A 27,545-nucleotide genomic window follows, 5' to 3' on the forward strand; every position below is an offset into this window, starting at 1 on the left:
CGTAACCGGTGTGAAATCTCCAATGACGTAATAGTCTTAATCTGGAACTTTCTTCGGGATACGTATGGGCATGAAGATACGAACACTATTAACAACAGCTTTCTTTCTTAAAAATCACGATTAAATTAAATTGTTTTTTCCCTTGAGTAAAGGGCTAGCAAAGAAGTCACACAAGTCACATAATTCAAGAATTGCGTTATCCACGGCTTTCTTTAGTACGGTGGTTATTTCCCTACCAATGACGTAATCCTTGCACGTTCTGACAAGTTCGTTGCTTGGCTTGCAAATATTTAATTTTCCTTCCGATCTATGAACTGGCTGCGATGAAACGGTCAAAGGATTTACTTCATTTGCGTAAAACCACAAGAAATACTCACAAAATTACAAATAAATTAATGACCGTCGCTTCTGCCGAAATAAACTTGCAAAGTAAACACGATCGTATTTGTCACGTAGCGAAAGTGAAAGCTGCAACGTCAGCGCATTCCATGGCTGATGTAATACCTTTTTTTAGCGTATTTATTATTCCCTTTAAATCCAACGCTTTGATAAAACGAAAAGAAAATATATTTTACCCACAAAAAAGAAAACAATATCCGTAAAATTGTCCGTGTATTTATGTTTTAACAGCTTCTGGCGGAAAAACATCACACGTTGCGTGACTCAAAGTTTGGCCGAGCGGAGGTCTGCGTCTGGTCACCGACAAAAAAAAAAAAAATAAACCACGGGTAAACCTAGAACCGCGCTCGGCCCATGGCCGCGCGGTTAAATAGCAATATACATGTACATAAATAACTAAATCACAATAAAAATGCAAAATTCTTTTTAAATAGTGGTTAAGTAACTCAGAGGAAAATCATACCACAGGTAGCTCAAATCTTGATTTTGGTCAAAAACTAAGATCTCCTTAAAACGGAAGCGTGAGCATATTGACATGGGCATCCCTTCAAATTTGATCTGGAAGGGTATAAGAAAACTGTGTGCCAAATTTCATGCTTTTAGCACCCTTGTTACGATCATTAAACCATCTGACTAAAGCCTGGTTCTCATATCCCGCCGACCTACCTGCGACGTAGTCGCCGGTTGGAACTGACAACGTTCGGCGATCTGTTCCAGTGCGTCCCCGGCGCATCTGCGAAATGTAAATCGAATTGCGCAATTTTCAACCATTTTACTTGTAAATATGGATCGAATCGTCTTACTGGAGTACGTTGCACCCCCAGATGATGTTCACATAAAACATTTTCATCGCCGACAACCACCGGCCTGCCTGCGAAGTTGAACTCAGCTCAACTTCGTTGGCAAGCCGGCGGTCAATGCCTAGGAGCCTGGGATAGATTATGATTCGGCGATTGATGTTCACACACGCCGTAACGGTGTGCCAGGCCGTGCCGGCGTAACGGTGTCCCAGGTATTTTGGTGGTATATGAGAACCAGGCTTAATGTGCCCAATCCGGGGCCATGCCTCATAATCTTTGAGTGTGTTCGGTTGTGTAGGGAAGGCAAATTAAGGAAAATGAGAAAAGGTCGAAAAGAGAACTCACACAAAGTACAGTCTCATTAATTTTATTTAAATTGCTTGTCTCGGTCATTTTAACCTAAACATGCTTCTTGAGCAGTTCACTGTAATTTCGTTTTCAATAAAAGATCGTTATCTTTTGTTACATTTACGATAATTATAGACTGCGTCATGTTTCAATCTTTCCCCAATTGAGCCTGTGGCTGTAGCGAGTCACAACCACATTGCAGGTAAACAGTGTTCAAGCAAGTTCAAGTTAAAACATCTACAGATTTGGTCGAGCCATAACAGCCTACACATAGCTGTAATCACCCTGGTCTGCAAATGTATGGCATGAATTGTGTCACGTGATATCATAGGTTCTACATGAAATTATGCAATGGTTTCTTGAACGACTGAAAACGATTAAAAATGATATCGAAAGAATGAGGCATCAAAATTCAATACATTGCAAGGGCTTTCTTGAGATACTTTAAATTATGACAAATGCAAGCTGAATGGAGAAAGGTAATTTCTTTGTGAAAGATGAAATGTTCAACATGCCGCGAATGTGGGACAAAGAAAGATCTGAGCTCCAGGAGGGATTCAAGCGTATGACCTGAGTCTGACCTCCCAGACGCCAGTCAGGTGCTCAAACCACTGAGCTATATTGAGAATCGGGTGCACTCGGCCATTTACTAGGTTCTAATATGTAGCTATCATCCTGCGTACTGCTAGGATCAGCAATATTGAAAAAGTCTTTTGGATGTTGGAGACATTCAAAGAAGATCTGTCCGGCTTTGCATTATTTACTGTGACATGTCAACTCTAGAAACACGCACCTCCCCTCCCTCCCTCCCACAATCTTTGCCCCGGTATGATGGGTATGGCTACCAGCAGATTAAAACATGGACAAAGATTTAAAATGCCAAGTTACCAAGTCAATAACAAGCATGTCAAGAATTACCACGGTACTAACACAATTGCGACACCGTTGTCGATGGAGTTGAGGTGTGATCATTTTGTTGAATTCCATGCAATGATACTGTGATCAAAAAATGCAATGGCGTGTGTTCAGATGAATCCAACATCAAATGACCCTTGAGGAGCTTCCACGTCCAAAATATCACCAACAAAACCCGTTTGTTGTTGGTCGTCATCTGGTTCAGTCACCTCATTATCTTCTCTACACTCTGGTTCTTTTCCTGGTTCCAGATGTCTTTTCTTTCCTATCAATGAGCAACATATGGCCTTAAATATTATATGGGAATTGGCATTTACCAGTGAAGTCTTGAGAGACTAGTTAGCTTTGGAACAAAGACTACATTACTTATTGTTACCCACAATCCTTAAGCATGGTCATGGTTATCTATTTCCTCGAAAACCAACCATTTTGATATTTCTTACACATTTGGCTAGGAGGAGTTTTCTCTGATCCTCAAGTCAATCCAACACATTTACAGTGAAAATAATCTCCCATTCACAGAGAAAATAAATATTCTCGATTAAGTGTACAAATGGTAAAGCTAGATGGCAAAAATTGAAGTTTTGTGCGGTAAACATCACTATTAACCTCTACATGATCTCCTACAACAAACTTTATAACTACATACACTCCAGAACAAGGATAAAATGTTAACAGCCTCTCTACTTTCTCAGATCAAGGAACTTAATAAAGCAGCACAAAAAAAAGAAAAAAATGGAAGCGAGTGCAAATGGGGAGGGAGAAGGAGAGGGTGGAGGGGATGGATAAGAAAAATGTCATCCTATCTTTCCTCTGTCTCACACCTCCAGTGTCTTCACCATATGCACTCCCTTTGACTGAGGTTCTTTTGTATACAACTTTTGCACGGAGAAAATAGCGGTCGTGAATGGCATAAAAGTGTCCCTGACATGGCTAGTTTTCAGTAAAAACCTTAGCACTAGTTACGCAACATTTCTTTTCATTCCCATAGTGTAGTTAGATATTTCTTTCTTGAATACTAGATAAGTTAACAATCACAACAACGTTTTACCCTTCGGCTAAAGATATCACGACCAGAAATTTGGGTATGCAGACTTTGACCAATTAGTGCTGTGATTGGTTGATTTTTGCTGAGCAAATTTGGTTAAAAAGCTGAATGGGCTTGTTGGTATGACAAAAGCATCACAGAATGGATATGATCAGGAAAAAGCACAGTGAAGCTGTAACAAACTGGGCATGATCGCGCAAATAGCACAGTCTGGAAACAGTAATCTGAGATGAGTGGCTGAAACACCTGCTGCATCTACGAAATGGCTTCACAAAACCTAGTTAGGTGACATCAATGACTTTGTAACAGCTGTTGAGATTCATGCAACGATGTCTGTCCTATGATTTTCTACCATAAGAAGTGAGTACCTTTGTCTTTTTCCGCAGGTGGTATGCCACACAGAACTTGGTAGTGTGTCTTGTCAAACTTACTGATCTGTACTCGAGTTGATACTTTAGCTTTCCAGCCACAGAATACAATTCTACAACCAATGGTATCTTCTGGAGTACTAGGAAAGAAGTATAAAGTACTGTCAGTGGAAAGAAACATAGTAGTGTCATATTTGAGATTAAGGCAGGTTTTGTTCTCACTGGATGAGTCAAATTAGTCACGCAATTTAGCATTATCTGTCATGGAGTTATGATTATGTGGTTAAAAAACTTGGCTTTTCCTATTAGTATAACAAATAAGAATGTTAACAGAACTTTAAAATTAGTTGGTGATTAGGTAAAATCTTTTCCTCTGGGGTTACTAAGTCGAAATCCTCATCAGCCATATTTGCATAACTGAATCACCACAGTTGGTGACTTGGTTGATCAGCACGTTTGATCGTCAGTACGTGAATACAGTCCAGCATTGCTAATACAGCCACTTCTCTAGATCAACAAGATTATGAATTGGATGCGGCAATTCTTAAAGTTTGGAAGTGCAAAAAATTATCCTAGGTAAAAGTGCGAGGGTGGTGAACCCTTCAAGTCTCTTTCCGATAGTGATGCCCTCCTCTCAACTAAAAAAGCTCGTTTGATACTAGCAGAAAAGTCTTTGTCTCCTCCATTGTTGAAATCAGTCTAAGCAATTAAGCGTCAAATGTCAAGGACGTCCACGAACTTCCTTTTAAAGTCACCGTTGAAAACGAATTGAGAAGCTTTCAGTTTAAAATTACACATAACGAAATCAAATAAAAAATTTTAATTTAAAATAAAATAATAAAATCTCCCTCTATATAAAATGAACATAAAAGAAACAACAATGCGAACACTGCCTCTTCCAAAATGAAACACTTGTTCATATGTCTCTCGAACGCCCTTTAGTTGAAACCTTTTGGAGAGACGTATAACGTGGTGGAATAAGAAGCGTTTTGACAATATTAATCCTAATTACACTGAAATCCTTTATGGCTACAAGCCTGAAACTAATTAAGAGCTTTTACGCGTTAAATCATTAGCTTCTTATTGCTAAATATCACACATATCTCGCAGAAAATCAGTCAGCGACTCCAATCTTAAAAGTCTTTCCTGCCTTACTGGATACGAAGCTCAGTAGACCACTCTCTGCATTTGCGACGCGTGAAGTTTTTTCCTTTTCTTTGTATATAGTCAAGCCTGTTACAATGTTCCAATAATGAAAGCTACGGTGCCGCGTTTCTTACTTTCTTCATGTTGTATTTTTTTTCCTTCTGTGTAGTGTATCCTAAAAGCGCTAGCGATATATAATGGTAATCCTGTAATCAGCATGAGTTTTTAGTGCTAGTTGTGTGTGTGCTCCAAAGAGGGGGAGCGTTGCGTGACATCCCTAAAAACGGCCGCGGAGGAGACTAGTGGTGTGCTTGCAAATTATTTTTTGGTTTGTGCAGTGTACTATCAAGTGTTGAACTAGCCTTAATTTTGCAAGTAAGTACGGTAAATGATAGAACAAAATGGATGGATGGATCATGAACAGATGGGTTAAAACCTAGCGATAAAGGTTGGGTTAGTTGTCTTTACATTCTTTGCTGTATCCTATTTGTTAGGTTGTGCTGTCAGATAAGACATGAGATTGTACTCGTAAGACACCAGGGGGCACGTCTCACTGATATTTACACCATCATTTTGGTTACACAAAACAAATATCATTGCAAAAAGAGAGTTGAATATCTCTACAATAGTCCCCTAGGCAACATAATTCATTGGCCATTGTAGAAAGTTTTCTGTTGTAAGGAAGTTTCAGTAATAGTAAAGCATGCTATTGATCAACTAGTCAGGATGAAATATTCTGTCAATCATTACACTTGAGCCTTGGCTGGCTCTTGTTTCGCTGTACTGTAATGGCTGAACGGGCACTGCAACTCTGGACACAAGAAATAACAGACTTGTTTCAACTTGAACATTCAACCTTGTGATCAGACCGGAATGAAAGAGCAATGTATTCATTTCCACACTGTCTGCAATGCCACATGACTAGTGCTTAATCTTCAAGTTTAATGCACTTTGTTTAGTTATAAAACAACAAGAAAAACAGCTCTAAAAGAAGAGGAAACTAACCAACCTGTATGGTCCATTGGGTTCATAAATGTACACAATACATCCTTGTTCTATAAAGAAACAACAAAGATGATAAGTATTAACACTGGATAGTTTTTATACTCTGCATCGTCTGGGGATATAGCCTGAATTATTTATGTCTTCAAAGAAGTTAACTGTAACAGCGACAGCGACAGTGACAGCAACAGCGACAGCAACAGTAACAGCAAACAGTGACAGTAATTTTTATTGATGTATAATAAGTTTGTAAGCCTTAGTAGCTCGCAGCTAGCAAAACTATTCTGGGAGAGCTACTGTTACTTTAAGAGTATTATATAGTTTAAAAGAGAGAATAAGAAAAATAAAGAAATTAAAAAAATTTGAGTAAATAAACAAAATTAAACCAAAATATTCTACATAACACATAATGTAAAAAGTTATTTTCTCCAAAGTCACCACACTGGACAAAAAAGAATTATAAATCAGAGTCTGGAATTGTTACCAACCAATGAAACAGCACTGCTGCAGTGCAGAATTTAAGGGTGAACAAAATCGAATACTTCTAATACAGCAACTAATACTTGAAATAAAGGTTTTGAGAAGTATCTTCATGATCAGCCAGGTAAGGCTGTGTTAAGTTTAAGAGTAGCCTGATGCAAACATGAAATCATAAGGGTTCCATACAAACATGAAGCTCTTAAGTATTTTTTTTTGGGGGGGAGGGGTGCAAACCTCTGTCAACTTAGCATTGAACAACACACCGCAAGTGGGTCAAAAAAAATTCGTGAGTAGTTCATTATGCTCTTATAAACCAAGTGGCATCAGAAAAGAAAGAATTTCTAAAGAGTATAATTTTCCACATCGTATTCTCATGCAAACATTCCCTTTCTCTAGGAACACCAATATGAATATCTGAACAAAATTAAATTGGTTTTTTATCTTCCTGTGAATTGTTTGCTGCCTTTCAACTTCACTCAATCACTTTTGTTGTACATTTACGGCCATTTTCAATTGATCATTGATTTTTGTATCTAACTCTAATTTGTGTATATTTTACAGAAATGTGTCATATTTTGACAGGCAAAATGATCCAAGTATTTTAGCCACCTGAGAAAATTAGGGATCCTGGCTTGCATGCAAGGCATGCCTTACTGGCTTGCATATTAGCACCATGCAATAGAAGCACTCTCTACTCATTGTTACAATTACTAGTCAAACATAGTCATGTTTATAAACCCTTAGACACCCCATCATTTGTCTTTCCTTGTATCCAAAACACTTGATACAATTTGCAGCACTGAATTGGAATCGTAGTAGGACATGTAGCGCATATTCAGTAGACTTTTACAGAAACAGCATACACTGATAAAGTGTATCCACAGCAGCAAGTAGTAAAGTTAAGCCTGCATATGAGCCAAGTGGCTCATCAGGCCGGATCTTATCCCAGTTTCAGTACCATGGAGCAACTAGGAGTATTTCTACTCCCCCCTGGATGGTATGCTTATCCATCGCAGGGTTACCCCCAGTATTAAGTTTGCCGGTACCCATTTATACACCTGGGTGGAGAGAGGCACTGTGAAATTAGAAGTGTCTTGCCCAAGAACACAATGCAATGTCTCCGGCCAGGGCTCAAACCCGGACTGCTCGCTTCAGAGTCAAGTGCACTAACCATGAGGCCATCACCCCTCCCACACAGCAGCAAGTGATAACAGAGAAATACCAGTGTTTTATCTAGACATTAGAGGATCAAACCTTCAATATTATTCAACTGCTCCTGCGTTCCAGTTGAAAATTCATTACAAAAAGGCCTGTCACTTGTCAACAGGATCACAACATCCTTCTGAGTAATTATCACTTTACGCTTGCTTATGAATGGTAGCATTGCTTCAATACCCTGCCAAATTAAAAGAAAATAAAAACATTCGGAGATAAACATCATTGGAATAACACAAGTACATGGCAATATACATTGGTATCATGTAAATAATGTTAAGTACTATGTACAAGCACATAATCCACATGATACCAATGTATGGCATAATGTCATTGACAAGTGCTTCACATAGCACTTACCGGTAAACATACATAACAAGGTATGTTACCATGTACTTGCTAAAAATAAACGAAACATAACCACCCCAGTGATTTCAGATTAACTATGTATACATGCCGTCACATTTGCTTAGCAATTCTTTGAAGACATGGTCACTGCCAAAATTGAATTTCACCACATTTGCAAGCAAAATTAATTTATTCACGAATGGAGAAAGGCACTGTGGGAAAAAGTGAATCTTCCCAAACTACCCCAGTCCACCCTGGTCAGGGTTTGAACCCAGACAAACCATTCAAAGCAACTATCACCTTCCACTCACCCCCTCCCCCATCTCCACCTCCCACAGTTGTAGTTGGATAATGATTTCTGTTGCAAGAAAATTTTCTTTCTTAAATATACTGAATAAAAGCTACTATAACAATCTGTTTGCATACCTCTTGCATCAGCCTGAAATTGCATCCCACATTGTCAGCCTCTGCACGTGCAATGACCTTCATCCCTGTGTTTATAACCTGTCAATACAGTGATAATCATATCCAATCCTGATGACTTATTGTTTCTTTATGCATTTGACATGCGTTTTATTGAACATGTCTATTGTTTCAAACTTTTCAGGCTCCTAATGATCAAATTAACTTAATTAAAATCTTATTACGATCTCAGTATCCATAGAGCCAAAGATAAATTGTGTCTACATGAGCCTGCCAACCTAAGACTCCTACTGACACATGACAGTTCAAGGTAGTGATAACGATGGCTATATAAGGTTACAACTGAATTTTGGTAGAATGGCTTGTGTTGTAATTTGTAAAAGTGAATTTCCATGGCCAAGTGTAATGCAACAAACCTTATGATTGTCATCAATCAATTTCATGACATCTTTCACTGTTTTTGACACAAGATAGATGTTCCTTTTCTTTCCACCAACAGATCTCACCAGAAGTTGATCAGCAGGAAAACTGTCATCAATTCCATAGAATTTCCTTTGAAAGTGATAAAATGAGTAATGTTGATTTCAGAAGCAATGTGCCAACCAGATAATTGGTTGCTTTTTGTGTGGTGAGAAAAACCTAATTAACTTAATTACTACAAAGCGCTCACTCCGGTGTATCATACTGTCCAATTCTGTACAATGTATTTTTATTGCACTCACTTTATTTCAGGCCAATGTTCATCGTCTTCCTTAAGAAAAACAAATGGGTCCTCTTTAAAACCTTTCATTTTGACTTTAGCTTTTTTCCTTGGAGGTTGAATGTTAACCCTACAATAACAGTCAAATAAATCACAGTTAAGTAACTACCAATGAAATTAAACATGCAACATGACAATTAAAAATTATTACAACCTCCACAGTAAAATTGTAAGTGCAATTGGGACAAAAACCACAACAAATCCCAAGTTGCATTGTAAATAGACTTAATACCATTTGTGAGTTCTTTCATCTTTATTATCCCATCAAGAAATATTACAATATAAAAGCTTCTGACAAAAAAGAATAATAGCAGGTTTACCTGCAGGTATATACATCTAGAAGCCCGTCACAGGGTTCCCATTAATTTAGGCATTAGAGAGCTTGTTTCATGAAGAAAACAGCTGACACCAATTCAAGTGCCAAAAGGACAAGCCTCTAGGGAGGTCTAGGGGCATGCTCACTCAGAAAACTTTGAAATTGACAGGCTCTGAAATGCAATTTTACACATTCTATTCCAAGGACCTATTTCTTAAAAAAAAAAAAATTTTGAAAAAGGTCAAACTGTTACAAACATTAAGAGATTACAAATATATTTTTTTCAATTTTTATCCTTCATTGCTAGGGTAACTGACAACGTATACCACACCCTGACCACATGCTCTCTCTCTAGCTACATCCTTGACAGACCTGAGACAAGGACAATCAAGGTTCAGTCATGTTCCAAAAAAACCCTGTGTTTCCCGTATATTACTCTTTACAACTTACACACATATTATTTCATGAAAAGTAGGTGGCTCTCACCGATAAACCAATTCAATACTGTTCAGTGGGCTAAATAGCATATTTTGAGTTCGAAATTGATCAAAGTACTAGACGAATTCTTGAATGAATTAAAGCTCCATTTTTTTAAAACACAAACATCGGAAAGCCAAAGCTACCTTTTGGTAGTTTTTTTTTGGATATAAATGCATGTGTTAATAAGAAAAAACTAAATAAATGAAAATTAAAAGAAAACAACTCCGAGAGAATTGAGGCGACAACCTCCTGCACGTGGAGCAAACACCGTCTCCACTGAACAACATCTACACCTGTTATTATGGTGTAAAAAGTATTATTAATAAAGGTTTGTACAGAAACACTGGGTGATTAGAACGTCAGGCTCAAGTGAGTTCCAAGCATGAATGATTAACCAAGTTGTATGAGTTGCTGAGCTGGCTGGTACGGTTTCAACTGTTCCTGCAAATAAGTTGTTGCTGAGCTTATCCAAGTGAAGGTGACACAATGTACTTGCCAAGTGAATTGTTTGGATGGAAATGTTCAACATTCGTGGATCTGTTATACTCATATAAAACCAGACTTTTAACTCTTTTAATGGATCTTTAAACAATGTCACTCTTTTTCAATATTTTCATTCAAACGAAAAACAGGTCTCACTGCTTGATTTAACATTATAGCAAATTTAGTAAATATGTGACATTAAATAAGAATCTGCTGTAAACTCATGAAATAAGGGACCCCAATGTTGAAATTGTTTAAAAATAAATGTATGCCAGGGGCACTTGCCCTTGGTATTACAGTTTTCCACACTATTTTGAAAACTGCTTTACCAGACCAACTATAGTGAAAAGACGAATAAATATTGTAGACTCATGGACAGACTAGTAAAACAATTGAGCTGCTGCAACAACTTACAGCTGCAGCGGTTCATCTGTTTTATCCCCAATGGTGTTATTATCCTCTGCACTCTGACTTGGTGATGAACCACTCTGCTGTTGGCCTGCACGGAACTGGGTAGCTTCATCATCTTCATCATTGTGCTCACTGTCGTATACTGTATCTAGTTCATCACACTCATCATCATCCACATGTGCACTGCTTGTGATCACTGGATTGCTGGTGCCCTCTTCGTATGTTGCATTTCCTTTTGAATTTGCTGCAGCAGATGCATCAACTGCTTTGCTTTCTTCCTCTAATTTGCACTGATTATTGTCCATTTCAGTATTCTCACCTCCTGTCATAAAGCTGACCTCTGTGTCTTGTTTTTCAAACTTGTCGACTTTTCTCCGCTGTTAAATGCAATCAGTTAGTGAGTTAATGTAATTTTGTTAAGTATTACACTAGGCTGCACTGCACTGCACTACAACACAATAAAATAAAATATACTACACTACACTATAAAAAGATCTCATTCTCCTTCTTTCAATAACCTGTTCTGTTCACAGCTAACCTGCATTGCAGACATAAACAGGGAAAAAAATTTAATTTAAGACAAACTTACAAAAAATACTTGATTCTGATTGGCTAGAGGGAGAGCAGTTCTCAAGTAACACCAATAGTGCAAATTTGAAACACAATTGCTAATTTGAAACACCAGTGCAATAACAATGAGGATTTCTGACAGTCATAGGTTTGATTGTACTCTAGGCCCAAATACTGAGTGGAAAATGCTGAAGGGAATTTCCAAGAGTCTAAATTGCAAACTTTCCTGAGGGACCACACCCCCAGACCCCTGTGAGAAGCTATCGACTTCAGTGCTTGAAAAGTAGCCTACCACTTACTTTAAAATTTGTGACATCTACTTCAAAATTCGTTGACAGCCCTCTCAGAACTCACTTATTATTATTGTTTAGTTTTTAGGGGGGGAAATATGGCTAGAACAGACCACTTCTTTCAAACTTTGATTGATTTTTTTTCTCCTGATGTTTGCCTTCATATTGTCAGTTTTTTTTTAAATAAACAAAGGTGTTACGATGTAGCTCTGTTGCAATCGAACTAGGTCAAATTCGCCGACACAACTCCTCCGAGACAAAATTCCAACAAGCGACATAAGAACCTTGCAAAGTACTGACATAGCCGCTTGTAAAATTCAGACAGGGGACATGGGTCCCCCCCCTAACAGGGCCTCAAAACATATCTTGCTGATGTACAGGAAGACTGTTTGATAGCCTGTTTAAAAGAAAACATCTGAGAGAGCACCTGTGTGTTGTAATTGATAATCACAATCTTTACAAAAATTATCCATGTGTTAAAACCATTTCAGTATCACAACATCTAGCAAGCAGAGACAAGCAGAGACAATAAAGGAACTTGAATGATCTTTCTGTGGGACAACAATTATGACCTTTAAAGTTTAAAAAAAAAAGACTACTCACGGAATAACTTTGTCGCTAATAAATTTGTTGATCTCACAAGCTTTTAAATGCCAAAATTTTAAATCTAAATTTCAGTCACAGAGTGTAACAAATTGTCATTGTGATTGTTATTATAGCCACCTCTAGAGGGATTTTGTCAGCATGACTGATAGAATACAACATGCTGATTGTGAGTTATTAATAAAGTGCAAACAATAAATGAACCAATCAATATTTCAAAACATTCAAGAAAAAATCATGTGGCCTTGAATACGTTTATCAACGGTAACAAACACATGTTCTCTCCAATTGTTTCTTTGTGGGAGAATACCTGTCACAAAGGTTAACTGTTTGAATATTTTATAAACAAAGAGTAACTACTATGAAATAAGTAACTATTAAACCACAAAATTTCATAACTGAAGACCTCAATATTTATGTCAATAAATGTTCTTCTTTTCATAATTTTTGCAACAGCAGTCATTACCATATAACGACATCAGTATCCTACCTGCAAGTCTGAAACACTTTCCCATGGCAAGAGTCTTGGGTTATCACTGCATCTTTTCCCATTTTCCCAAGGTGCTGGACACTTCTTTTCAAGAACAGCAATAAAAAATCCACCAGTATCCTGCTGATGGGGATATATTCTCATACTGCAGAGTAAACAGTCATCTCTGTGAGTTCAAATCATTGACCTGATCAAACCCAACACTTTTACAAATTTAATGTTTAATTAACCCAACTATAACAAAACCAAGAGACAATATAACACATATTTCCACATATGTTCACAAAAGGTTGGTGTTCTCTTAGGCTTACCCTACCCAGAGAGCTGTGGTAACAGGAATACTCTTCAGTCTAGCACAAGTGATTGATCCATACTACATTTGTCGAGAAAAATTTAATGCGTTCTTATTCATGTGCACAGATGAATATATCAGGGATCAGCCCACACAGCTACATGGGAATTTGTGTGTGTATGCACTGTTGCTGGTCATGGTCAGAGCCACCAATCAGCTTCACAAGTACCACAAGATACCAAGTCATGCCATGAGGTCAGATATAAAACAAAAAGGTCTTTGCCAAAATAATATTGCAGTTTATAATAGCTTGTTCCTTGTTTCTGCTGCTTGACCCTTTTTAAAAGGGCAAGAAATTTTGTATTTTGTTATGCCTGAACTGTCTTAAGAATTCATCAGCCTGTATTTTATTCACTGGTTCTTTCTTAAACGTAGTTAATAGATTTGATGGAAAGTGTACTGATCACCCTCAGCAACAATGAGAAGTAAAAATTGAAAAGCACTAATCAGTCTACAGGAGTTATGACTGCACAGGACTATTAAAATTTACCAGTGTCTAAAAAGTGTGCATGGATAGCTGTGTCAAGCAATACTGACAATACTCAAAACATTCACAAGAATAAACATAATAGAAAGTTTTCTGCAACAGTCAATTACAAAAATCTGTTGCGGTGCATTAGTAATTAGGTACCATTAAAATAAATAAATAAATAAATAAATAAAAAATGAATAAAAATAAAAGAGGATAGTTCACAAAAAATTAAATTATTTCTTGTTTATTTTAATAAAGCTTCAAAGAAAATACTTAGAGCACAGTTCATGGAGAATGATGTTCTAGGCCCCCACTGGGTCGTCACTGTTTACATTATGTGTAATAATTGAATGTAACGCAACAGATCCTTTTGTCTCTCTTGTCTCCAAAGAACAATGTACACTAAGCCGTTCATGAATATATGTCGTAAAATAATTATTGTCTACCTGTTGTACACTTATATTTGATACATTTTGTATGATTTTGTACAGTTATTGTTCTCATTTATTATATTAAGTGATTGAAGAATAACACTCTAGGAATGGTAATATTAACAGAAAATTAATGATCCACAAAAAAATATAGCAAATATAATTTCCAAGGAAAAAATAAGACCAATTTATGAATAACTAAAACAACTTATTTGATCACCCTCATGAAATTTAGAGATAAAATTAATCATAAATTGCTTTAAATATATATTCTTATTTTTAGTTTCTCCCTATTTTACTCTTCTATTTGATTCATGTAACTCCAGGTTTCTCGATCCGTTATCCTTGATTTTCCATAATCCCATTCCCAATTTTTCCAAACGTCACGTGACCATCTCTGCGTAGCGTTGCGTGACGAGAAGCGTTTCATACCCTTCGAGGACGCCCTTCATTGCAATAATAGAGTTTTCTTGACGGATCACTGAAGCACAAAATGATGAAGCTGTCATTTCCACGACTCCATGTCGATACTTCGGCCACTAAAGTCCTTATCGATTGGTACTGTCAACGACTGGGAATGAATGTTCTGAAAACAATGCACAACGATACAGAGCTAATACATTGGCTCGGTTATGAAAATATGCCGAGCTCTTCATTTGTAGAGTTTCGGTCTGACATACACCAAGCTAATCCGCCCAAGTCTTACCTACATCAGCCATCCTCGGACGTTTACTGGAAAATAGGATTGTCTTTGATCGATGTGGACACCGCTCGTTCACAGCTTGTGAGGCAAGGTGTAGATGTTACTTCACCGAAGCAGTTCCGTGACATTGGTTACATGTGTCACTTGAAGGATCCATTTGGTTACTCCATAGAATTATTACAGCACGATTTCCAGTCCAACTTCCGCTCGGAGCGAATACAAAGCTCACTACAACCAAACCTGGCACTTGGTCAGCAAACACATCTGGGGCAAATCACTCTTCGGGTCTCGAACATTGAAAAATCCCTCAGGTTTTACCAGTCTGCACTGGGTATGAAGCTTCTTTCACGACAGACCATTCCAGACATGTTTGACCTATACTTTTTGGCTTGTACAGACGAGAAGCCACCTTCAGTTGACTTGAATGCGGTGGAAATTCGGGAGTGGCTCTGGAGAAGACCGTACACAACACTTGAGCTGCAACATTGGCCGCAGGAAGATCGTAAATACACCTCTGCAGATTTGGACCAAGAAAGCGGATTTAGCGCGCTTGCGTTCACAGTCGATGCAAAACGTTTTGAAGGGCTAAAAATAAACCTTAATGTGCAAGACGTAAGCCAAAAATACCCGGAATACGGCACCCGTGTACTGCAATGCAAGGATCCTGATGAAACAAGCGTCCTGTTCATTCAAAAATGACACATTCTTGAAGAACATCAAGTGTTTATATTTTTAAGTCTGGAGTGAATAATTACTAGTCTGTGTGTTTCTCCATTAACAATTTGTTTATACACAAGTACGTATATCTTTTTTGAGATGCATAATGTAAATTTAGTTATCAGGTGAAGTCTTGACTATTTTACAGGTCATCCTCGTGGCTTTTTTCTTGTGTTCTCTAAGATAATATGACTTCAGGCGCAGTGTTTATTCATGGCGGGTTTTCAAGTTTACGTGAGAGGAAAAAATATGTGTTATGTGTAAAAGGAATAAAAGATAATGAATCTGAACATCTGTAGATGTCATTCACATAAATAAAAAAAAAACTATGGTTGGGGAAAAATTATTAGCCCTTGGGAACTCTCCCCCTGGGGAGACTGCTTATTGGGAACTTTGAATAAAACCCCTAAGAGACCAACCTGGGCATAGCAAAAGCATTATTTGACCCCTAAATGAAAGACAGCATTTGTTTCTCATTAATTTGAGTGCAACCCCATGACAGATAAAAATAGTGGCATTTTGTCCTGAACATCCTAAGTGAGTCCAAAATCTGTGATTTGCACCTCTAAATGAGACAAGACCATCCCTGGCCTTTTCACAAGGAAGTACCCCCCCCCCCCCCCTGGGGCAACTTCACATGGAATTTGTTCTTCGTTTGATGTACTATCACGAAATCTGACCATTTTAACAAAATTAAAAAGTTTGTTTTCTCTGTTAATTTCATTGCATTCATTGACACTGCTATAAGATGGGCGATATACAGTACCAATCACTAGTTGAACTCTTTTCTACTGTTAGATCATTGGGTTGTTAAATGCAAACATTTCAGCAATGTACATACCTACCACCAAGTTTACTCTTACAATTTGCTGTAACATATATTTGCACAGTTATCTGTTCATGGATGGGGCGTGGCCAAGTGGTTTAGGGTGCTGGATTTGAAATCTGGAGTCCCTGGTTCAAATCCTCCACCCTACCACTATATCGATGTGTTTCTGGTAGTCCCAAGTTCAACTCCTTAACTGTGTTGTGTAAATAGCCAACTGGTCAGCCTACAACCAGTTGGTATTCTTAATTGTTTTACATTGTATTTGAAATATTTGTTTCTTTTTTTACTTACAGTGTCCCCAATTAGCACAACAGTGCTAAATACATTTGACACTTAAGGATGTTCATGTTACTGTGCATCCTTTCTGCTCACGAAATTTCTGTAATTTCTGAAAAAAATTTTTGATAAAGGCTAAATATTGGCGGAGAAATGGCGGTTTTACCTTTTCGCTGGAAGTAAAAGTTCACCTCTTGATTGACAGCCCTATGGCGTGTATGCAATCAACCGAGACTATATTCGCAGTATGGATGTCACAAATTGACTGCTCAGTTGATCAGCATTGTTGTTAACATTTTTGGTATTAGGTGTAACTCTGTTAAGTTATAAGTAAACATAAATCACATTAAAAACATGGACCAGTTCGAAAAAGCAAAAACAGCAAAGAACGAATTTCACCACACGGATGAAGCTATAGCTATTGTATAAGGCGGGAAAAAAATTTGTGGTAAGAGAAAAGAAAGGTTCTGTAAAAATTTCGGAACTTGACAGCAATAACAGGGATGTTGACAGAGACTCTTCTGATGGGTCTGATATCGATGAATCATCACACTCATTGAGACCATTTGAAATATTATCCATGCACAGTTGACCACACACAGTTGCTCTGCCACACTTTCTTTCTTTTGTTTGTTTTCTTTGCCCAGCCACTCCAGCGTTTGTATCCTTTTTAGTCTTCCCCATTTTGCTAGAGAAGCTTCAAGAAAAACCCAGCTACAGAAAAATTATCTCTCCGCCTTCAGCGCCTTGAGCACATTACAAAACACAAGGGTTTTTTGGAGATTCGTGCATAAATTTCACCAGGAGGTTAATGGTAGTAAACTTTCCCTGCACTGATTGGCTCTGAGAACCCAGTTGAAGGCATTTGTGGGCAGAGTTTGTTTGCAAAGCAGAAGATTTTCTTAGCGCTGTTTTCTCGAATAAATTTTTCACTTGAAGTAGACACTTTAAAGAGTTATAACTCAAAGGGAATTTGTTCAATTGCCCTCAGATTTGGACAGTAGCTAGTTTAACATATAAACTACAAAAAGGTATCTGCAAATTATTAATTTCGAAATACTTTTTCTTCGAGAGCGATTTTTGTACGATCACTTCACATTTCTTCAATCCTATATCGAAAATGTTCTGTAACTTTTTACTGCAATTGAATATGCCAAAATGCAGACATATTTTTTAAGTGCATTGGGCCCTGAAACAGAAGAAAAATTTAAATTGGCAAAAAACAAAGTTCGCTTTGACTTGTAGCTTTCGAAAGGTGATTCGGGCACTCGCATTTAGTGGTTGTGAAAAATTTGACAATTCATTTTATTTCAAAATTCTTGGTATAGTTTGATAGCCAGCTCTATAAGCTTTAATTTGATATGGAGGTTAAGGTACCTACATCTTAAACTGCACGTGCCACGTCCCTTGCACACAAGACACCCCTGAAGGTATACTGTAACCTTAACAACTGAGCTATAGCCTATAGTAGCATGGTACAAAAACATGATGCAAATTATTATTTACAATAGACTTTAATGTGCTACTATGACGAAAATCGCATCTTTCCTATCTAGGCCACTTTAAAACATAAACAAGTAGTTTGTATGAGAAGAAAAATGCTGTTTATTATTTTCAAACATCTCTTTTTGTTCCAGAGATTTTAACATAAATATGCAAATTAGCCAAGTGACGATGTCATACACTACCAAATTTTGATCAATATGATGAAGATATCTCAGCCAATTTGTATCAGAAATGCTTGATTCTTTTTTTTTTTGAAAAATGAAATTGATTCTTTGCGGTGAGATTCTACTAAATGTGCTCCACAATATGAGCCGAACAGTTTTGTTACCATGGCAACATACTGGGTTACAGACCTTTCCAATATTAAAGCCCTTTCTGGCCACCTTTGGTGTTCCATTTTGATATTTGCTAAAGGTGCCTCATCTGCACGATCCAGCCGGCATATAAATATGTTAGCTGGAGTTTGTGGCCTCATTTAATGTTTTTCGAGCTGAAAATCACTAACATATTGAAATCAAGTGGGTCAGGACTGGAAAAGAATGAGTTGCCATGGGAACAGCATTTTTTATAGGACTATTAGCCTACCAAGTTTCAATGGTTTCTGTTGCAAATTGATCGAGATGGCTCTATTTATATACTTGATATAATATTGGGTTGAGTGTATGACGTCATCAGTCATCTCATTTGAATATGTTACACATTTTTCAAACTGAAATATCTCCAGAGCTAACGAGGTCATCTAGCTCACTAACACTGAGGCATGCAAAGCGTGAGGTTCTTCTTTCTTTTGCTTTTTTTCAGCGGGCTCAGAGCCAAATCAAAACCTGGAAAAGTTTTCTTCATTTGAATTCCGTAATATTTGTACTTGAGAGTTAGATTATATCAAGAGTCCTGCAACAGCTTTGAAATGGTTTCAAATTGTGACGTCACAACCGTGTTTGCACAGGGTTCGTACCCTTTTTCAGAAACAAATTTCCAGGACTTTTCCAGGACTTTTCAAGGACTCAGATTGATTTTTCCAGGACTCTGAAATTCACATTAACCCTTTCACTCCCATTATCTTAATGTTAATTCTCTTTACTGTCAGCCATACATTTCATGTTTTTTTACTTGAGTTTAACAGATTCCCAGAACTTTCCAGGACCAGTAGCCCTTTTCCAGGACTTTCCAGTCCTGGAAAATGCCACAATAAAATTCCAGGACTTTTCAGGTTTTCCAGGACCCGTATGAACCCTGTTTGCATATTTTCATCTAAACAAACCTATTGACCAATGAGAATGTGCGTACTGTCTTAAATATTTTATAATTGTACATAGAGATGCTTTGCAAAACTGCAAATTGCTCAGCTATAAACAATTCAATCCAAAAACAAAAAAAGACAGTTTTAAAGTCAATGATGCAGGGATGATGTTTGTTAAATTACAGATCAGTTCAGAGCTTCAATACTCCAGCTAGAAAAAGGTATTTGTTAAATTACAGAGTTTGTATGGGAACAGTATTACAGAGAACGTATGGGCCTGTTCACATAATTGCAAATTACTCAGCTAAAAAATTAAATCCACAAACTAAATGGACAGATTTAAAGTCAATGATGCAAAGATCATGATGATGTCTGCTACATTTCAGATCTACAGCTTTAATACTCAAGCTCACAAAAAGTAATTGCTTAATTACAGAACGTATGGAAATGCCATTACAGAGAATGTATCACATCACATAATTGCGAATCTCTTGGCTATAAATGATTCAATCCAAAAACAAAAATGATAGCTTTAATACCATTCATATAGGAAATCAATACTTTTCACCAAATATCAGGAGAAAAGGTCTGATATTGAAGCTATACAAATAATTTAATAATTTAACGACTTAATTTTATTTATGTTATATCTTGTTTGTACAATAATTATTATCTCAGTTACCAGTATACATGCCCATAATCAAAAAGTTATTTTTGAATGCAGTCAACAAGTAGATTAATTCATTATGTTTGTTTGTCATACTTGTCACATTTCACATTTCAACTTTGATTCCTTCACTACATATCAAATTGTTAAAACAGAGGGGGTGGGCGCGTGTGTATGTTTTAAGGAGACCCCAAAAACTAGTTTGAAAAATTTAACCTAGGTTGAAAACAAATTAATTTAGGTTAAAATCATTCTGACCTCAAAATACATTTTAAACTACATATATCTAATCATTAAGTTATGCATACCATCTTTCTACATGTAATCTGTTCACAACCTCTTCTGGTGGAGCCAGCATTTCTGGTTTGAAGTTTTTTGAAAAGTATTCAGTCCCAGGATCACAATTATCAACAATTTTCATATCTCTTGTCATTACCTGCAAAACCAAACATTAATATTATTATTTTTAACAAATATGCAAAAATTTATTTACATGGAGCTCACTCTTGGTAAGCTAATTTGCCAATAACTGGTATGTTATAGCCAAAGCCCCACATAGTACAGCAGACTTTTTTTCTGATCTTATAGCGTTAAAGTCAGTAGAGTGAGACTGACCCCATCAAGGTCAAAAGAATGTTTCTTTGCCTTAAGGGGTTGGAATTCATTTCAAGGGCTATTAATAATGTTCAGAAGGAATTTTACAAGTTATTAATAACCGAAGAATCAATTCCCTAATTTACAGCTTGTCTTGCAGCTCAGTTGACTTAGAAGATCAATGTCGATCTAACCTTAGGTGGTGGGCTCACATCCTACTGATATCACTCCTTAATACAAGCATTTGACTTAAGGTGATTAACAACAGTTTCCAGGATTTTTTCAGCACTTTTACTTTGACTGATCAATACTACCCTTCCTCTTAAGGTTACAATACTACAATAGGCCATTTGCAACAGCTGGTCATGTGACGTGGTTTTCAAGAATTTAATGATTTATTCACTGGAAATGCATAATGTTATCAGAAATAAATTTACAAATAAGCTTACATGCAAATTTTCAGGTTTATATCGTATAAGAGGGAATTCCTATGGGCCTTAGAAATTAAAAGGATTTGTATGGGAAGACGATGCTTTGCCAGTCATGCTGTAGTTGTTTTCCACTTCCTTTCACTATGATTAACAATGGGAAATGTTTCTGGAGGGCAAAGCTTCCTCGCTACAATACTAAACCTTCTTATTTTTACAATATTCAAATTCTTGTTGAATCTCAACCTCGCACTGCATTGGTCTGGAAATTGGTGTTCTGACTATTTAGAACAAGTTCTTTCCAGTTCAGTCTGAAATTCACATAGTTGTAGCAAAAGTTAAGAAATTATTGGTCACTTGACCAACTGCTGCTCACAATGGTTTCCAGCATTTATCAGAACTTCTTCTTTGATGACTCAATACTACCACTCTCTTTAAGTTGATGCCATATTAACTGGCAATATATAGATTTAGCCAAGCCCAAAAGCAGAGTTCCTGATTACAATAAGTTAACAATTATCTTGAGCCTGTGATCCAATCAAAAACTTGTACATGGGCAGTAGCCAACTTCAAAAAAAACACAGGACCACAATGGGCTCTAAAAACATGAGCCTGATGGTCACATGTTACAGGTCAGTGGATACCTTGTTTTGACAGGTGTCAATTGAACATAACATGGATGCTCAATATCACAGATGTACGCTGTAAACCCGCCCTCCCGATCTTTCAGGGAAAAACCCCATGAATGAGGTTGTTGCAGAGTGTGACATTTTACATTGATTTACATGAAGTGGCATACAGACGGATAGATGGACAATCACATGACAACCAAAATCTTTTAGTGTGATGAGTTACCAAATTTTCTAAGCAACGGGCCTCTGCTCACGACCAGGAGCTGTGCTACCAAACAAATGCCCAATCATTGGTGAACAAATTATGGCTGTTTTATGGCTTTTTTTCTTGCGGCCAGGGATGTGCACTAGAGAAGTAAGAACTGTCACTAACACGAAACAGCTCAATGTGTCTTTGGTTTGTAGTTGAAATTATGCCACTATACCCAAACCAGCTGCTGTAATTCATAGTTCATTCCCCTGAAGAATAATCTATACTGTATAGGGCAAGGGTGCCTGCTGGTCACAGCAGGTCCACAGGTGCAAAAAGATTTTATTAATTACCTTCCAAGTCTTTAAGCCTGGGGATCTCTTCAAGTTTGGAAGATGTGATGAGATATCAACAAGTTCTACTGCACCTAAAACACACAACAATATATCCTCAATCTCGATCCTTAATCCTCAATTATACAGGACCATATACAAAAGTCAGCACATTTTGTTGAACACTAAGGTCAAATAGAGCTCTACAGACCTAAAGCCATATTTTAGGATCTACATCTAAGGATAGTAATGTGGGCTTACGCCCAAAATTCTGTTTTCTTTCCTGATATTTTTACTGTTTTAACCTTAAAACTATTAATATCTCAATCTTGAATGTAAAAATGGCAAACAAAAACAGCTTTTCAGGACTGACAACTACCAGGACTTTTGAGAAATGGGCTGTTCAAAGGGTAGAAAATACCACCGACATTAATCACTATGCAGTTGATAAATATTAAAAGAATATAATTCATATATATTGCTGCACAGATTTTCCATTTAATATTGACTAAAATCACATATTAATTTTCCTAATGAAGTATTATTTACACTATAATGATATTACATGCTCTGTATCAGGTCTGGGAAAGTCTAAAAATGCACATCCATACAAACATACATACATACTTTATTTGCAACTCCCCAAAGGGGCTTTTCAGTTACAAAAGGAATAAAAAAGATAAAAATATGTCAATTAAAATGAATAAACAAAATGGGAAAGGAGTCTAACATTAATTACAGTATTAAAGATTTAAAAATTTACAAAGTCTAAAATTGAATATTATTTACATTCACTTCACTTCACTTAGCTTCTTTGTGCCTCGTGGCACATAAGGCCTCGATTATTTTCATTATTAACATTTAAAATATGTTTGATCAAGTGTCCCTTAAAAGCTTTCACAGAGGGTAAACTTTTCAAATCATCACTCCGCTCATTCCAGATTTTTGCTCCGCGATATGCAAATGATCTTTGTCCGGTAGCCAGTCGGCAACGTGGAATGTTTAAGTCATTACTCTGTCTAGTGTTTCTTGCACTAGATAAAAGCTAATGGATATATCTGATCTAGCACTAGATAAAAGCTAATGGATATATCTGATCACAACATCTTACAGACAGAGCAATTATAAGAAATCATACGAGACATAAAATTACTAACAGCTGTCCATTACAAAATTATTCTTATTCATAGAGCGATTCCTTGATATTTCTGCACTTCAGTTCTTGCAACATTCTGTAACGTACAGAGGTTCAACCCTGTGGAATACCTTATAGCCTGGGCTGGGTTGTTCAAAGGCCGATTAAGCTAACCCAGGATTAGCACGAAATTTGATGTTAGTTTTTTAGGTACTAAAATAGAATAGGGGCCTGGGAACAAACTTATCACTCTGTGTTGTTCAACATTACACACGTTTAGTTCTCTCATCATTCAGTGATGAGAATTAGAGATTTAAACATGATTGTTCTTGTGAAATGGATGGACTCCTATCTAAACTCAACATTAAAATTAATTTGATGACTATATCAAGCTAATGCATTGACCCAATAACTTGGATCTGGGTATAATTGGAAATATCTTTTTCTCCTACAGAACTTAGGTGTAACTCAGGATTTTCATTAATTTTTCAAGTACAGTCGAACCTCAATTATCTGTACCTCAATTATCCGGATTTCTAGATCATCTGGACTTTTTCTCTAGTCCCAATTTTGTCATGAATGTTTATTAGTCATGATCAAGATCCATAGCAATATTCTTTTTAACACTATAGCATTGAAAAGTACAGTCAAAAGAGAGTTTGTTTTGCTTTTAAAGAGCAAAAGCAGCACTCACATGTGTCATAACTAATGAAGAACACTCGGATGAGTTCTGATTAGCTCAGAGTTGAGTGGTTCAAGATATACAGTAGACCATATTGTTTTCCAAACGATTTGTAAAAGTGTTGTTTCATGATTAAATGTTCCTTTATTTAAACAGTTTTGTTCTTCATTGATATTCATATTTTCAATTATCTGGACCCTCGATTATCCGGACCATTTTGTCTAGTCCCAACGAGTCCGGATAATCGAGGTTCTACTGTAGAAGGGCATCTGGTATAAAGTAGGCAGGTACCTGAATTAGTTGAGGGCCAAAGGCCCAAGTACCTAGGTGGAGTCTGGGTGAAAATTTTGAAAAAGAGAACTCCCAGGAATGCATTTTCCTTGATTCTGAGAGGGAAATTCTCATTTTGTCATTAGTCCTCATTTACACAATTCTACTAGAATTAAACAGTGCTAGACATAAAGCAATCACTCGCTAAAAGTAATGCGTTACGCATTCCATTTTGGTTTTATTCTCTGGCGCTTTTAGTTTTAGCACAGCCCATAAGTCCTGAATTTATGTTTGCCTATTCAGCAGACAGAAAAATGATTTTTAAGCCTGTGTTGAGAAACATTTAGCTCTTTATAGGCTATTCAAATAAAGCAATTGTGTTATGTGTAAATTTCATGTTCAGGTTCAATGCAATGTGCTGTGATCAAATAATTAATGAAAAATAGTGCTTATGTAAGCTACTGTTACTGATATACTGGCATGTAAAACTTCAAATGTATTAAATTACTAAAAACAAACCTTTTGACCTTTTGGACAGAACTGAAAAAATTTATCCAGGATGCCTTGAGATCTGCGTTTGCTTGCCATGTTGAATTTGACCGTTTTAATGCACAGAATTGTGAGAATGCACGTGCTTACAAACATGCGGCATGTCACTTGCAAGAGTTGTGTAACAGCAAAGGCACTTCACAGGAGAAAGACCCGATGAACGCAAAGTGCAACTGCCAAAAGGCACTTTTCTCGCAAAAGAAAAGGATGCAAGGTAATTGACAAAAAAGGGTTTTCAAAGGTAATATTCAACTCACAAAGAACAGTTAATTTTTATTTGAGGCTGAAGTGTATTTTTTTTAACTTTCTACTTGACCTACTTAAAGAAGCCAGGTACTCCTTTCAAAGTAGACAGGTGCTGGTACCCAGGTCCCGGCTTCTAATAACAACCCTGATAACTGATACTAATTTTGGTCAAAGCTGATGATGTCAGAAGTGAAACAAAGGCCAACACTTGTCACAGCCAGTTACAGCAGGCTTTTTTAAACTTCAGAAAATTGATAGCTGATGTTTATGCCACACTAAGTTCCTTATTTTCACATACTACGTTTTAAAATTATAATCAACATGGACTCTTTAACATAGTAAACTAACTGACAAACTAACAGATAATTTATCAGACGTCATGTGACTAATTAATGACTGAGTGAATTTTTCAGCAGCTATCTGACAAGACACTTCTGTTACCAATAGTCTCACTTGTTTTACAACTAGCAAGGAAACCTGGACAAGTATACTAAGACATTCTTTCATGTAACAGTAATTGAGTTCACATTATACCTTCAGCTTTCTGAAGTAAAGTACAAATGACTGCCTCATCTTCTACTGGATTAAGAGTACAAGTGGAATAGACTATGCGACCTCCAGTGGCTAACATTTCTACTGCACGTGCTAAAATGCGCAACTGGATCCTGAAAAGAAAACGAAATAGCTGAAAATACAAACCTGCTTAGTTCATTAAAAATAATTAAGATGGATTCCGCTCATAGTTCAAGCAATAAGTACAAAAATTATTTACTAAAAATCTACTCATAGCACGGTAACTTTTGGAATACTATTTAAAACAACTCACTTTAGTTCATTTCTCTAAGTGACCCTGCACTTAAATTCTCAAGCATTCTCGAGAAAGTTAATGTCAAACCTCGTAAGAATGCCTAAGGTTAAGTCTGCATGCGAGCCAAGTGGCCCATCAGGCCGGAGCTTATCCCGGTTTCTGTAGCATGAAGCGACTAGGAGTATTTCTACTCCCCCCTGGATGGGATGCTAGTCCATCGCAGGGTTACCCCCAGCATTAAGTTCGCCGGTACCCATTTTTACACCTGGGTGGAGAGAGGCACTGTGAGAGTAAAGTGTCTTGCCCAAGAACACAACACAATGTCCCCGGCCAGGGCTCGAACCCGGACCGCACGATCCGGAGACGAGCGCACTAACCATGAGGCCACCGCGCCTCCCAAACGTTTTTAACTAACGCGACATGTCTGTTTTAATTGAGATATGGATAACTTCAAATTCAATTTCCCCTCGCATAGTCAGCTTGAGAGCTAAAGTCTCAATAAGGTCTTTTCAACTGTATTCAAAATATTACCATGCTATGAGGTTTTTTTGGTAAAGTTTTTTTTTTAGGTAAATTTTTGCCATTATTGCTTGAGTGTTCTGCGGAAATCACCTTAAACAGCAAACTAAAAGTAGAAACCAGCTCAACTGGGCTCTTTACATAATGAGTAAGACCTGAAAGGAGGAAAAATCACACACATGTTACATAATTATTAGGGTAAAAAATATATAGAATTATAACCAAATCTGCATTGTCTGGAGAATGTGAACCATGGCCGCTAATTTCTTTATTTTTATTTCAAATGCTTTGCCCTGTCCCAGATTCAGGTTCGTGGTAGTTTTGACACTGAGAAACAAAGGAAAATGACTTCAGTGTATCCCAAGATTCATACGTAAAATATAAAATCAGTTTTTAAGCAACATTGTCGTCCGTGTCACATCCTGGTTTCTTAAACTCCCTATTGGTGAGAGGTGTGCGTCATTCTCACCACCACCAGCCCAGCATCCAATCTAGTTATCAATTGACACAGAATGTCTGAATAAATAAAAGTGGGTCTGATCAGTTCTCCACACAAACAAACAAAACTTAGAGAATGCTGCACTTGTTTAAAACAAAACCAAAGAAGAAATGTTGTTCCATCTATTTTTGTCTGGCCGTCTGTCTGTCAGTCGTTGGGTTACAGTGCATTCCAAATGGTTTAAGTAGTGACATTACTGGGCCTGGTCACACCATATGTTCATGTGATCCAAGATCTGTTCAACATCTATTTTCTCTGTCATAACTTTAGCATTAGCTGGGAATGTACCAAAATTATTCTTTGATCAAGAAAGGCAACACACTATACAGTCAATCATCACATTATCATGTTTTCTTTGTGTGACATATATAAAAAATACACAACCTGAATAAACTTAAGCCAAGCTGTGGATTCCACTTCCTCCAGATCACTGGATTCTTTCTAAGGGTACCATCTCCACTACAAAAGAAAGCAATTCCAGGTGCAATGATTAATATCAAGAAATGTTAGTAGTACATTTGCATTCCTTGTGTTAAAGCATTGCATTTGGTAAAACAAGATAAACCAGTACTT

The 27,545-nt window shown here is 37.0% G+C and overlaps 2 protein-coding genes across 5 annotated transcripts in view; one reads left to right on the forward strand and one right to left on the reverse strand.

Annotated features, from left to right (window-relative positions):
* Nucleotides 1-773: 773 nt before the first annotated feature.
* The window catches only part of LOC145465862 (RNA cytosine-C(5)-methyltransferase NSUN2-like), a 46,885-nt gene continuing 20,113 nt past the window's right edge, over nucleotides 774-27,545 (reverse strand). For all 3 annotated transcript variants that reach the window (XM_081449619.1, XM_081449620.1, XM_081449621.1), the window contains 13 exons: nucleotides 27,357-27,431; nucleotides 25,681-25,811; nucleotides 22,286-22,359; nucleotides 20,397-20,524; nucleotides 12,896-13,040; nucleotides 10,946-11,319; nucleotides 9,215-9,322; nucleotides 8,909-9,044; nucleotides 8,496-8,573; nucleotides 7,761-7,902; nucleotides 6,034-6,079; nucleotides 3,879-4,018; nucleotides 774-2,727 (listed from right to left, as the gene is read on the reverse strand). In XM_081449619.1, the coding sequence (XP_081305745.1) occupies nucleotides 2,573-2,727; nucleotides 3,879-4,018; nucleotides 6,034-6,079; nucleotides 7,761-7,902; nucleotides 8,496-8,573; nucleotides 8,909-9,044; nucleotides 9,215-9,322; nucleotides 10,946-11,319; nucleotides 12,896-13,040; nucleotides 20,397-20,524; nucleotides 22,286-22,359; nucleotides 25,681-25,811; nucleotides 27,357-27,431 (1,732 nt within the window). In that variant the 3' untranslated portion in view covers nucleotides 774-2,572. The remainder of the gene's footprint in view (nucleotides 2,728-3,878; nucleotides 4,019-6,033; nucleotides 6,080-7,760; nucleotides 7,903-8,495; nucleotides 8,574-8,908; nucleotides 9,045-9,214; nucleotides 9,323-10,945; nucleotides 11,320-12,895; nucleotides 13,041-20,396; nucleotides 20,525-22,285; nucleotides 22,360-25,680; nucleotides 25,812-27,356; nucleotides 27,432-27,545) is intronic.
* Nucleotides 4,030-16,187, forward strand: LOC145465875 (uncharacterized). Of its 2 annotated transcripts, none has more exons than XM_081449636.1 (2): nucleotides 4,030-5,472; nucleotides 13,316-16,187. In XM_081449636.1, exon 2 carries the CDS (start codon nucleotides 14,644-14,646, stop codon nucleotides 15,550-15,552), a length of 909 nt encoding a protein of 302 aa, XP_081305762.1. In that variant the 5' UTR covers nucleotides 4,030-5,472; nucleotides 13,316-14,643; the 3' UTR covers nucleotides 15,553-16,187. The 2 variants fall into 2 exon arrangements, with proteins under 2 accessions (XP_081305762.1, XP_081305763.1); XM_081449637.1 differs by having other exon boundaries at nucleotides 4,030-5,399.

This window comes from Orbicella franksi, chromosome 13, assembly GCF_964199315.1.
Source record: "Orbicella franksi chromosome 13, jaOrbFran1.1, whole genome shotgun sequence".
In the NCBI taxonomy this organism is placed as follows: Eukaryota; Metazoa; Cnidaria; class Anthozoa; order Scleractinia; family Merulinidae; genus Orbicella; species Orbicella franksi.

Excerpts from the sequence above, each read along its gene's own strand:
- LOC145465875 (XM_081449636.1), top strand. The coding sequence starts at position 14,644 with ATGATGAAGCTGTCATTTCCACGACTCCATGTCGATACTTCGGCCACT.